The 13,810-nt window shown below is 35.1% G+C and overlaps 1 protein-coding gene across 1 annotated transcript in view; it reads left to right on the top strand.

Moving 5' to 3' along the window:
* The window catches only part of c6h8orf34 (chromosome 6 C8orf34 homolog), a 152,571-nt gene that overhangs the window by 123,726 nt on the left and 15,035 nt on the right, over positions 1-13,810 (top strand). The window contains exons 12-13 of the mRNA XM_088918907.1: positions 6,794-7,302; positions 12,976-13,072. Coding sequence (XP_088775033.1) covers positions 6,794-7,302; positions 12,976-13,072 — 606 coding nt within the window. The remainder of the gene's footprint in view (positions 1-6,793; positions 7,303-12,975; positions 13,073-13,810) is intronic.

Genomic DNA, 13,810 nt, shown 5'->3' with positions numbered 1-13,810 from the left:
TTATGCAAGGCACATTGTGTACTACGCTTTAGAGTATTATGACTCATGCTAATCATTCTAAATTCTAATCTATATGCAAATTGTAAGTCTTCTCACTCTCAGTCTCAGTTTACTGCCTTCAAGAAAAAATGTTCGCATATAAGGACACCTTTTGTGACAAAAGATTCTTGCTATCCTAAATCTGATCATATAAGGCTTTCAAGCCTTTAGATTGAATTGACAATGTGTTATTTTGTGGAAAGCTGTTTTGAAAAAGTAACACCTCAAAAAAGCAGTGCACTTACCCCTTGAACAGCCTCATTTCCTCCTACTAGAATTTATTTTCTGATAATGTTTAGCAATCTCTCAATTTAATTTTATTTGCATTTTTGTGGTCACCTTAATCTCTTTTCTTTTTTGATAAGCCATCCAATTATTGACAAAGATTCAAATTACTTTACTTTAAAGTTTAAAATACTTTATATTAAAGTTCGTCGATTAGTGTGGTTTCCACCAACACAGATTTGGTTTAACGTGATTTCATGAATAGGACTCTTGCTACAATTTTACCCCTTTTCTCTCACAGCTCACACACATACTATAACTCGCTCTTACCTCTGTTATTTCTTCTCTGTAAATGATTTTCAAGCATAGCATATACATAATAAGGGACAAACTGAGAGTTTTTATGAAAATATAGTGTTAATAAAGCAGTAAAATTTCTAAAACATTTGATTTTAAGTTGCGTCTGGAATGCAATCTTTTTGCATTTACGTTGTTGCTTATGGGAATTTTGTGCCCAACTAACACAATTCCACCTTACATGAGAATTTTGAGAAACTGTATATTTATATTTATATTTATATTTATAGATGATACACTGACAAAAACACAACAGACATCTTTGGGATTTTGCTGGCCACATGTGCTCTTGACCTAAAGCCTTCCACATTCTTGGGAGAATAATGTCGTTTTGTATTGTTGATTTTATTGCATAAGAAATTTATAGAGATTCCCATTAACTGATTTTTATATACAGCTGTTGGTACCCATTTATAAAGATGGGTTTGCTGGAACAGTCTTGGTAAAATACCTTGCTAAAGGGAATGGATCTGTTTCTTGCTATTATAAGACATTTTACCGTCTTTGGTGCTACCTCTCTCAAATGAATACAGTTATAATTCATAATAATAATGAATGAATTTGGGTCCTTCAATTACAAATAGATATGTCTGCAATTGCTCATTTAAAAAAGCTCAGTCATTAGTACATTTATAATATGAAAATGCTGCTGTTCTGACATCATCTTTTAGTTTGCCAGTCCGGGTAGTCCCATGCAGTCTGAATCTAATATTGCCTCCGTCATGTGGGATGAGTCATTCTGAATGCAGCCTAGTATCTCTCTGATTGTGTTCAGCTCAGCCCTTTATAAAGTCACATTCTTAGATCATAAGTCAATACTTATTAGGATACTAAAATGTTTGTCTGAAGCTGTTTTTGCATTTTAACTTTTCAGAAACTCCTTTCTGTATAAAAAGTTTCATTAAAATGTGCTTTCACACAGTGTGAGCACTAAGTTAAATACATAAACAATTACTAGAATAACTTTAATGAAATTATTTATATATTTTATGAATATGGTGCTGTATTCTGCTGCATTTATACGAATATACATCTACATCACAGTGGTAACCTGATAATTCACTTGTTATAATATTTAAGCTATATATATTAGTTAAGCAATTCATATAAAAAATGATAAGGGGTCGTGTTGGATGCTTAATAGACTGGCTACTGTTAAAAAAATAACTTCAATGTATCAAGTCAATCATATACATTTATCTTAAAGTAAAGTGATATTTAAAATGTTAACATGTACATGTATGAAAAATTAGGTTTTATATTGTAAATTCCTTGCTGTTCTCAAGTAGCTTCTTCAATTGTTGTCTTAATAACTTCCATTAAGAATATAGTAAAATAGTCAAATTATCAAATGCAGATACTGTATATGACTTATAACCACTATTTCAAATATTATCTCAGACACTTGTATCAGGTGATACAAAATAATATCAAGATTCTTCCTAGGCTCATTGTACTAGGCAGAATTATAATTTACACCTGAATTGCAGTCTTTAGCATCTTTTCAACACTATACTTGTATGATATACACTGTTAATGAATGTCAGTGATGATGAATGTTGAGTATCAAACAGTGAACCTGTCCAATATGTTCCTAAGGAACATATAGACATGAAAGCTACTGTACATCTCATTTAGAATGGTAGAATTTAAATTAAATTTGATCAAATTAATAATTAGCAATCTATTTATGTTTGAAATTTGTTGATTTGTGTACTTACTGGAATGGGTTTCAAGAAATTAAATAATTTCCTTGTATATAATTATGGATGCATCTTATCTTTTCTTCATCGTCTGCATGTGAAATATACAGTATTGACAAAATTGGATTATCAGGAACACAAAAACAAATTAACTGTATTGGTATTGTATTGTGGGAAAAGAGCAATTTGTTTATAAATGAGGCAATCCTATTGCAAGAAAAACACCGTCTTTAGAATGCAATTTATCATTTTAATGCTATAATTATGCCATTTATATATAGATCTTACACTTTTTTAAACTGAATATTCGAGATTGTGTGACTATATACTTGAGTGCATTTTTCTTATCTTTAAAAGTATTAATTTTCTATAATCTTGTTTACAAGGACAATGTATTTAAGAAGTATGCCTTAGTAGAATAACTGGACATAGTGTACACTATAATCCGAGACACTTTGCTTGTTGTGACAGCTGCAATTTTGTATATAAAATGGAAGCATAACTGGAATAGATTACATATTTCAGTATAATTGATAATGACACCATTTCCTAAGAATATTTTATTAGAACTCATTTCCCAGACTGTGTTTAAAACCTGTTATCATCTACCTCACTGTGCTAAAGCCAAAGTACTACTGAGTTACGATCATCCAAAATCCTCCTGTCACGCTCTCACATAATCAGTCACCTAACCTTTCTAACTCTCACAAATGCCGGCACATTCCCACGGCCACAGTTAATCAGACACCAGCCCGACCCGATTCCCAAAGAACGACAGCGCACGATCTAATCGTCCTATCACGTCTCTCACCTCCCACCGCACCTTCTATTTAAACCTTCCTGAACCTGCACTTCACTGCTTGTTTTCCTGAGCTCCTCTCCCTTTACAAACCTTTGCGAACCCTCTCTTCAGCCTCCTGGATGTCGACACTGCCTGCCTACCCGACTCCGGCTCCGTCTTGCCCTGTAGGGTTTGTTCGCTACCCAACCTGCATAGGGTTCTTCATACCTTCCATGACACCTCCAAAAGATATGCTGCTTATTTTTGACCCTATGTCATGCACTGTAGATACTAGTGTTCTATACATCAGATTTAGATAATTTTCTGCAGGAAGCGTTCAAGGAAAAAGATGATGATCTAGAATATGTGTTGGATTTTGATGGGCAAATATCGTTATAGATTGGAAATGTAGATTTCTCCTTTGTGCAGTGACACTCTCTGGGTGTCTGAGGGAATTCTAATTTGGCCCCTATTGCCCACTGAAAGTGATGTAACATGTTCAAATCACAATCACAAGTGTTGTGCAGAGCTTGGGAAATGTGTCCATACTTTCTCCTGCTTGGAACACCTAAACGTATATATAATAACAACTGCATGAGTTGCACACTTCTCTTGCCACTGCATAGTAAGATAAATTTCAAACAGTGTGGTACCTGGTAGCATTAAAGATCATAGCAGACAGGAACAGACTCTCAGCTCTGAAATGTCTGCATAGTTCAGTTCCACTTAGAAATGTAACAGCAGCATGGCTCCATCCTTATTCAATTTAAGTGGAAAAGTGCCAGAGAACAAGTGAATGTCAGAATCTGTTTAGATAGTGATACATAGCAGACTTGTGGAACAACAAACACATTCCTGTCAACACTGTGCTCTAATGATGAAAAGTGCTTTATGATAAAATGTGAAAAACTCACATCCGCAGTGCTATGGGTTATAGCTAATATACTCATCAAGTTCAAGTTCAAGTTTATTGTCATTATACTCATATACAGGTATATGGTATAACGAAATGCTATTTAGCTAGCTCTCAGACGATAAGTAGTACAAAAAAACAACAACAATACAATTGTATAATAAAAGAAAGACAGAGACAAAAGGCAGAGTGCAAAAACAACAACAGGCAATGTGCAAAACAACAAAAAGGTAACAGGCAATGTGCAAAACAACATCAGATGTACAAAAACATGCATCAAGAGAATGAAATAAAAGGATAGAGATTATGGGGAGTGAGCTTTTTGACATGTAAGTCATGTTTGTACTAATAAAAAATACCATTCATCAGATTTCTGCAGACACGTTTAGGAAATTTTTATATTAGTTATGGCCAGAATCTAGAAGAATCCCAAAGAATCCATGTCTGGTGTCTACTACTGACAGCAGAAATTTTAATCCATAATTTGTTTAAAATGGACTGAAGCACAACCAACCTCCTCCATTGGACAGGGATGATAAGTTGATGTTTTCCTTCCTGGTTAAAGGAAGTATTGACACATGCCTAAAAAATGCAAATATCAAAACATGAAAGCAAGCATTTCCCAATCCTGCAGTGTTATCAGTGCACGGTGTACTTCTCTCCAATGTGAAAACCATACTGTATGATCTATTCCTCTGCTGTTCACCTTTGAGAATTATCTGGTTGATGTAAAAGGCCTTTATATACAGTACGGTGCATTGTTTAATTATGCTGGCCATTGAATTGCTTTCACATTTTATTGCCCTTACGCTTGCAGTCATGACACTTTGAAGTAGCAATTAATATTTCTTCTGTACAGTACATGACATACTCAAATTCCAAACAAGGAAACAAAAAAGAAGTGCATTTACAATTAATATGAAAGAAAAATGGAAAAGTTTTTGATTATGTAAGTATTCAAAACCTGTGCCAGGCAAACCTAAATTAATTTGGGTATACAGAATTACCCTAATGAACCAGAAAATTAGTTGAGTGGCCTCTGTGTGCAATAATAGTAGTTTACAGAATAAATATTTCGGTTAATCCTTCAGTCCGGTAGAGAATTTCAAGCAAACATTCAATCTAAATGACCAAAGAAATACTTTTCAAGGTGTCATAAAAGCAAGCTTAAAAGCAACAAAATGTGAAAACTGTGCAAGTCTGAATGCTTTCGCAAGGCACTGTAAATGCAGTTTCTGATCAATGAATGAAAACTGTGGTCCTCTGTCACACTAAATCATTAACCTCCAAACTCACAACACCTTTTTTGATCTACCAACTACACAAACAAAAATGAAAGAGGAGCATTTTTTTTATTCGTTTGGTCTACCAGTGGTATTGAAATGTAATTCCGAACAAATTGTTTGAAACTTGGTACTGCTTAACCTCAAAGAAAGAACGTTCAATTGATGTTATACTGTGAGTCATAAGAACATTAAGAAAGGTACTCAAGGAAATAAGAATTTCTATTCAACATTAGAGCATAAGAAAGTTGGCAAAGAAGAAAAGGTCATTTGATTCATCTAGCCATCATCTTTGAGCTGATGTGTGCTGAGCATTTTGAGTGGAGTGTCCAGAAGAGTGCATATAAGTGTAACAAATTATTATTATTATTATTATTATTATTATTATTATTATTATTAGACGCTTTGGTTGCTAGTAGGTAATTGATCTAAGGATTTCATTTGACCTTTGTGGGAAAAATCAAGAGTTTCAGGTTCCCCACATAACCTTTTCAATTAAAGACTGAAACTGGTTTATTCTTTTAGTCTGTAAGCCTGGGAAAACATCTGGTTGCTGTCCTCTGGACTGATTCCAGAGCAATAAGATAGTTTTAGACTACAATTGTGCAGAGCATTCCAATGAGGTCTTACTAGAATAATGTTAGTTAATGTTAATGTTAAAACATAATGTTACTATAAGATCTCTTCATTTTACTTCTGTGTTTCTAACTGTGTATCCTGAGGCTCTTTTTGCTTTTTGCATTGCTTCTACATGTTGTTTAAACATTTACCCAGTCTTGAATTCTATTTAAAACTTTTTAGTTTCCTTTGAAGCGTCTACTGTTTTGGAGTCATCTGCAAAAGTAACAAGTAAACTAACTGTACCAGAATTAAGATCATGTATATATATTAAGAAGAGCAGTGCTTCAAATACAGATCCCTGAAGTACTCCAGGAACATTTTCTCATTCTCTGTACTCTCTCTTTTCTATCTATAAACTACATCCCAATCCAAACACAGGTATTATCTTGAATGCCTACTTTCTGAAATTTTGAAATTGGGACCTTCATCAAGTTTTCTAAAATGGAAATACTCCAAGTTGCATGTTCTGTGTGTGTCTATTACATCTGCTTCTCCAAAGAACTCTATAAGTCATTTTCATTTTACCTTATATTAAAACAGTACTAGTGTCCTCAGTGTCAAAAAAATAATTTTACTATGATATGAAATTGTAGAATATTATTAAAGTAATATTTTATCATGAATGTGTGAATCATGAATAATATTATCATATTGAATATAATATAATTATGTATTATGTATAACTCAAAACATTATTATATAATGTTTTATTTGTAAGTATGAAATACTGTTTTATCAGACCTGCCATTTAATTTGATCACATTACATTTTTTTAACTTGTGTTTTCATCATATTGATCAGTTATTATTTTTTTAAACATAAGAAATAACATATTTCACAGTTTTAACAGATATATTTTTTGTTGTTACAGAAGTCGAGAAGGATCTTGCCAAGATGGCTGAAAGTACATTATTGAGGAGTCCTAACAGTCCTCACAGTAGTCTCCTTCTAACACCAGTTCTTCAAGGTGGTCTTCCGTCTTTGCCTGGTCCAAATTCTAGACCACAGTCGCCTGGAGGTTTTGCTGGTAAAAGCAGCCCATTATCTCTGCAAACCAACAAGCCAGTTTCCCTAGCAACAAGCAGGCCACAAACGCCAAGCAACCATAACAGCAGGCCTCAAACTCCCAACTCACAGAGCAGCAGGCCCAGAACACCGTCAGGAAATAGGCCTGTGACTCCTAACAGCTTGATGCCACGACCTGTCACTCCTAGCAACCAAGGCAACAAGCATGAAAACCTTGGAAGTCAGAGGAGCAGACCAGTCACACCTACAAGTCAGGGTGGGAGGCCGCTGCTCACTCCAACAGGACTCACTGCTGGGGCAATAACTCCAGAGAACATGGGAAAACCTCAAAGTCAACGGACCAATCTTCCAGAGGTAATAAAGAGAATTAAGAGAATTTCTTAATGAGAAATGATATTATATTTCAGTCCAAGAATGAATTAAACAGTTTAGCAGAAATACGCTTGAGCAAAGTGACGTTTCACATTCCTGGCATTACTGGTACTGAGGATGTTCACTTTAGCGCATTTTCTAAAGAAACATATTTGGAAACTGATTCGTAACCCTTGATTGCTGTGTACCTCATGCATGGTCATGACATTTACAAAATATTACAAGGGGTTTAAAATATTTTTTCCATTGTGCAATGAATCAACTTGTATTAAAATATTTGTAGATGTCGGTACAATATAGTAAGCCTTTAATTATTTGCTTGATATTTTACATAGGAACATAAGGAAGGTTATAAATGAGAGGAGGCCATTAGGCCCATCCAGCCCATTAGCTAGTGGCTATTTGTTCCAAGGGCCTCATTCAGATGTTTCTTGAAAGACGTCAGGGTAATGGTTTCATCAATATGGCTGAGTAGCTTATTCTAAACTCCTTATATTTTATGCTGAGAAGTTAACATCCATATACAGATTCTTCTTACTGCTTTATCCAGTACAGTGTCATGGGGAAGCTGGAGACTATCCTGGCAAGAAACAGGCATAAGGCAGGATATACCCAGGATGGGACGCCAGTCTATCGCAGGGCAGACACAAACACGCAAACACAACGCCTTGGCCAATTTTCCCAAAAGCTAATTAACCTACCAGTATGTCTTCGGGCTGTGGAGCACCTAGAGGAAACTCAGCAATACAAACCACAGAGCCGCCCTAGTAGCTGATATTTATGAACAAATTAAGCCCCAAACTATTTTAAGTTAAACTGTGTGACATTAATTAAGCAGTATATAAGAAGAAAGAAAGTTAACAAGAGGTTTCTAAAATAATAAAAATAAGAAAATACCAAGAGGAAAAGGAATCATAAATGCAAATTAAACATCACAGAGACAATGAGATAAATTAAAGGTATAAAAGGACAAAACATTTTTTCTACATTTTTTCATGTAGAAACATGAAAGGGATAGCAAACAATTTAAGGGATAATTGTGGATTATAATTACAAGATAGCAAAGCTTTAGCTAAAGAACACAACCAGTATTTTAGTGAGCATGTCACTGTTGAAGAAACTAATAGAATGCCTTTTGTCCTGACTAAACACTAAACCAAAATGTATGGCAGTTTGTGCAACCAAAGTTGACACAATTCAGGTATCCTGAGTTTAAGGCAGTCCTCAGTCTCTTTGCATGTGCCCAAGTATATGGACAATATTCCAAACAGGCCAGTTTAAAAAATGTCAGACAAACATTACACATATATGTGGTTCATTGTGTGTATCAAACAAATATGTTCATCAGGATCAGCAGGGTTTGATTGTGTCCATGTTTGCACTAATCTGTCGCTTTATATATACGGGTCAGCTATGATCTGTATTCCACAACAGTGGATGTGACATGCACCATATTACTCAGGACTACTTTTTTGTAACTGGACTAAATTATCTGTGTTGTTATTTTGTGAGTGCTGCTGTAAAATGAATTTCCCCAAATGGGACAATAAAGCTTGAATTTAATTAAATATATAAGAAATTTATTAAATGGCTCATGTTAAAGTAAACAATGATCAAAGAAAAATTCATTTTTTTTAAGATTCCATCTGGGCATACAGTATACCTGAACTGTTAAGATTACCAAACTTATTACTGTTGAAGACATCCAGAAAGCCTATTAATTCTTTAATTTTGTATTGTTAGAATTAGGATTCACGGTTTAAGTAATAATCTCTAATACTTGTTCTGATTGTGAATAGAAAATAGGAGCACAGTTTATATAGTACGTTTTTTGACATATTATATTCTTAACATAAAAGTCACAAAACATACATTATTGCATTTGAGGTAGCTGCAATACACTGCCAGAAGTAAGTGGAAAAATGTGTCTGTGGTTTAAAATTATAGACATGAATAAAAGTTTTATTTTTTAAAGTTCTTTTTCTCATTGAGTAGCATTGTTAAATTTAAGTCCTTTTTTGTCAGCTCTATTAATCGCGAGCTGGAATTTCAGTATATTTTGTCAGTTCTTTTGCCTGTACTTCTGAGGCCTAGTGAGATTATTATAAACTTCAAAACCGCAAGTCACCTCTTATTAAAGCCACATGGGTTCACCATAGTTGGCACAAAATCAACAAAATGAGAAAGGGGAAAAATTTATCCAGGGCTGTGAAAAATAAAATATTCCTTTAGATAAGTAGAGAGGGAGGCACAGTGGCGCAGTGGTTAGTATTACTGCCTCACAGCGCTGTGACCATAGGCTCAGTTTCTTGGGATGCTATCTGCAAGGAGTTTGTAGTGTCCAATGCCTTCTGGGATCTGCTGTGGCCCCTGTGACCCTGAATTAGCAGTTTTTGAAAGTGAAGTGATTAGTAAAGACGTCAGTAGAGTAATCCTTTAAAAATGTTTGTGTTGAAAAATGTTGTGTGTGTCTGTTTGGATCAGAGGATTATATTCTTCTTGCACACTGTATTAATTGTGTTGATGAGGGATGAATACAAAGCGCATTTGTTGTAAAATAATAGTTTTGGAAAAAAAATCAAATTTTTCTTGTGGAATCCTAATAACGCTATTGCAATACAATACTGATTTTTCTAGGATAGAAAACCCAAAGCCTTTCAAGAGCCAAAAATTGAAAAATAAAACAAGATACTAGCAGCCCAATATATAACCGTTATGTGGAATCAAACATAATGTTTTATATTCCATTAGAAGAATACACACAGGTGGTGGACAAAATAAACAAACACAAACAAATGTAAAGTCACCGATCATCGGGCTAGCTCATGGGGACAATAAGACCTGTTTGCACAGTTTTATAGTGTCTGCCAGCATCTGGAATTCTGTAGGAGGGATATAACAGCATTCTTTCACAAAAAAGTCAATCAACTTACACCTGGCCGGTGGGGGCAGAAAACGCTATCTTAGACGTAGTTTCAGAATGTCTCATAAATACTCAATTGGGTTCAGATGTGGTGAGAGAGAAGGCTGTGACATGTGAATAACTCTAGAGCGATGTTCATCAAACCAAGAGGGGACCACTTGTGCTCTGTGGATAGGAAGCATTATCATCCTGGAAGATTCCCCTCCCAACAGGAAAGAAATAGGGAAACATGAGTGAAAATGATCAATGCACACTATGCCGTGAAAATACACCCCAAAACATCGCAGGACCAACAGTAATGCATGTAATGCATGTGTTTGGATTGAAAAGGGGTTAATGGATTGAAAGCAAGGAAAAAGTGTTCTAAATGGACTGATAAAGTTAGTGGAGTACTTCAGGGATCTGTATTAGGGGCACTGCTCTTCATAATTTATACATATGATATACAGTAAATCCTGGTGTAGTTAGTAAGGTAGTTATGTTTGCTAAATACAAAATCTCCTAAATAGGAGACATTGTAAAGGAATTTTAGAAAAGGTTTAGATCGAATTCAAGACTGGGTAAACACTTTTCAGATTATGTTAAATTTACATCCTCAATACAATGTTTAAAAGCAATGCAAAAGCCAAATATAACCCCAGGATACACATTGAGAACCACTGAGTCAAAACGAAGAGATGTTATATTAACATTAACTCCTAACATTTGAGCAGTCTGTTTTTATTATTTATTATTATTATGCTTACGCTCTAAAATTTGCATTCAGTTAATCTGCAGTTGCATAATGTATGCATATCACAGTCCTAGATGGTACATATCTACCCACTGTTCAGCTTTCTTATCTTTTGCTTTGAATTTTATATTGCATTGCAATGCATTAGACACGATTGCTTGTAAAACATCAGCAATTTAAGCAGTCTTGATAATTGAAACCTCTAACCCCTAAAATGTTTCCCCACAATCATAGCCTCAATTATAGGCAACCAGACCTATGCATTTTATACACAATTATTAGCATGCTAGGATGCTATCTCTCTAACAATTAACAACTAAAAACAAAATCATGCCTTTAGTATGTTTTTCTATGAACCAGAGGATACGAGTGAAAACTATTAGAATGTGTGTTTAAAACCAAAAAAAGGAGTCATGTCTTTATCCAAATGATTGGGACTATGGAACAAGCTACCCAGCCATGTTTTAAAGCCAGTAACCGAGCTTCTTTCAAGAAACCAGTTTATGAGATCCTAGAAGTTGCTAAATACCCAATGGATTACGTGGGCCAAATGTCCCCTCTCATTTATGACCTTTCTTACATAACATATCAGACATCTTCATGCAACAATAGCTTTTATACTAGATTGTTGTAGTAATACTACATATAAGGACAATACTTCCATGACTTTACAAATCAATTGGGACAGTTAACAAAATGCATAAGCCATATGTTTTACATGGTATTAATAGTGCTGCTATATAAGATTAAATTCCATAGCATAACATAAAATCAGAATTGTAATCCTCTGTTCATTTCTTCCTATTCTGTTTTTGCCATGAAGACTATGAAAAGATATTATAACAACTTCACTGCTTGCTATATCGGCATATTGTGAAATTGTGAAAACTGTGAAATTTTTGTTTCTGCCTACGCAAAGTATGCTGAAGGTTTTCCATTATTTTAGAGATTGGAAAAGTATGGCTTTTTTACAAAGCCAATTCAGGTTTCTATACCAAAGCTCTTACCAATCAATAGAAGAAAGCGTTCAGATTTACTTCCTTCTTGCACATGACAAACTAATCCTAGAATTCCTGTGTCATTTGCTATGAACGTGTTACATGCCAATGTATGTAGAATCGGACCTCTTGTAAATTTCTTTTGGCTTCATATTTGCAATGTTAAAAACAAGTTGAAACTGCAACACAGTATTTACGACATAAATGTCCAACATACATGCTACTTTTTTCTTTGTCTTTTTGCTTCATGCCTGTGAGCTGCATTCAGACATAAAGTAAATCTCACAAGCAAAGAATCACTTGCTGGCTGCTTCAAATCACGAGAGATCTATTCTCTGTCTCTCCTTTGCCAATCTCTGTCAGCTTTTTATACATACTGTACATATAGCTGTTTTATAGCTATTTACTGTATATATAAGCCAGAAGCCTGCAACTCACAACCAGCAAGTGATGTGAGCCTGGCCAGTACCTGGATGGGAGACCTCCTGGGAAAAACTAAGGTTGCTGCTGGAAGGGGTATAAGTGGGGTCCGCAGGGGGCACTCACCCTGCAGTCTGTGTGGGTCCTAATGCCCCAGTATAGTGACAGGGACACCATACTGTAAAAAGGCGCCATCCTTTGGATGAGACGTAAAACTGATGTCTTGGCTCTCTGTCGTCATTAAAAATCCCAGGGCGTTTCTAGAAAAAAGTAGGGGTCTTCCCTGGCATCCTGGCCAAATTTCCCATTATCCTTTACCGGTCATGGCCTCCTAATAAACCCCATCTATTAATTTGTCTTAATGGCTCTGTTCTCCTCCCCACTGAGATCTGGTGTGTGGGGAGTGTACTGGTGCACTCTGGCTACTGTCTCATAATCCAGGTGGGGCTGCACAAGGTGGTGGTGGAGAGGAGGCCCTATTACCAGTAAGGTGCTTTGAATGGAGTGTCCAGAAAAGCACTATAAAAGTGTAAGGAATTATGATTAATTATATATGCTTCTTGTGCATTCTCTCTCAACAGGATGAGTTCTATCAGCAGTTACAGGCTGTTCGACAACCCTGGCTAATTCCCAGTGACACAGACAGTGACTGTGTGGATCAGCCTGATCAAGACAAATGTGAGTTCAGACCACTTAAGCACTCTGTTAGACAAGTATAAAGGCAACCACTTATAAGTGATTAAAGTCTCATAAAGATCTTATTTGGGAGACAACCTTAAATGAGGTTAGTAACAGAAGAAAAAAACATCTTTCTATAGGTTTTTCATCAGGGTGAGCTGATTTATTGCTATTTCTTTTGCCAATAATTTCTTTAAATTTAGTTGAGATGCACTTAAAATTACAGAGCAGGATCCTGTTCTGCTTAGGATTTGTATCAAGGGGCTGATCCTCCAAAGATACATAAACATAATCTCTAAAAAGTGGAGGATTATCCATTAAAAACACAAGCATTAAAACAGGGTTTCTTTTCCTGCATTCTCATGTCATACAGTATGTATGACTCAATAGATTCCTGAAACAAATGTTTCTGAGCTATGTCTGGTTTCCCTTTCCTGTTTATTCCTGTTTCCTTTCCATTGTGATAAATAGTAATAATCTTTGATTAAGGTTAATGTTGATTTAAACTTTACATTTTGGCTTCTTCAGTTTAAACTTATAGCAATTTAAGGTATGTTTTTTCTTAGTATGCCATAATTTATTTCATGATTCAGTTTCTTTGTCAGTTGTTTATAAGAAACATTTTATCACTTTAATAAAAAAAGTGATATCATAACTACGTCAACAGGAACTTGGATACATCTCCTTAGATTATCAAAAGAATTAAGAGCAACAAATTACAGATATACAAAAGAATAT

The sequence above is a fragment of the Atractosteus spatula genome, chromosome 6 (assembly GCF_055471065.1).
Source record: "Atractosteus spatula isolate fAtrSpa1 chromosome 6, fAtrSpa1.hap1, whole genome shotgun sequence".
Taxonomy (NCBI): Eukaryota; Metazoa; Chordata; class Actinopteri; order Semionotiformes; family Lepisosteidae; genus Atractosteus; species Atractosteus spatula.
This window is presented reverse-complemented; position numbering and strand designations above follow the sequence as displayed.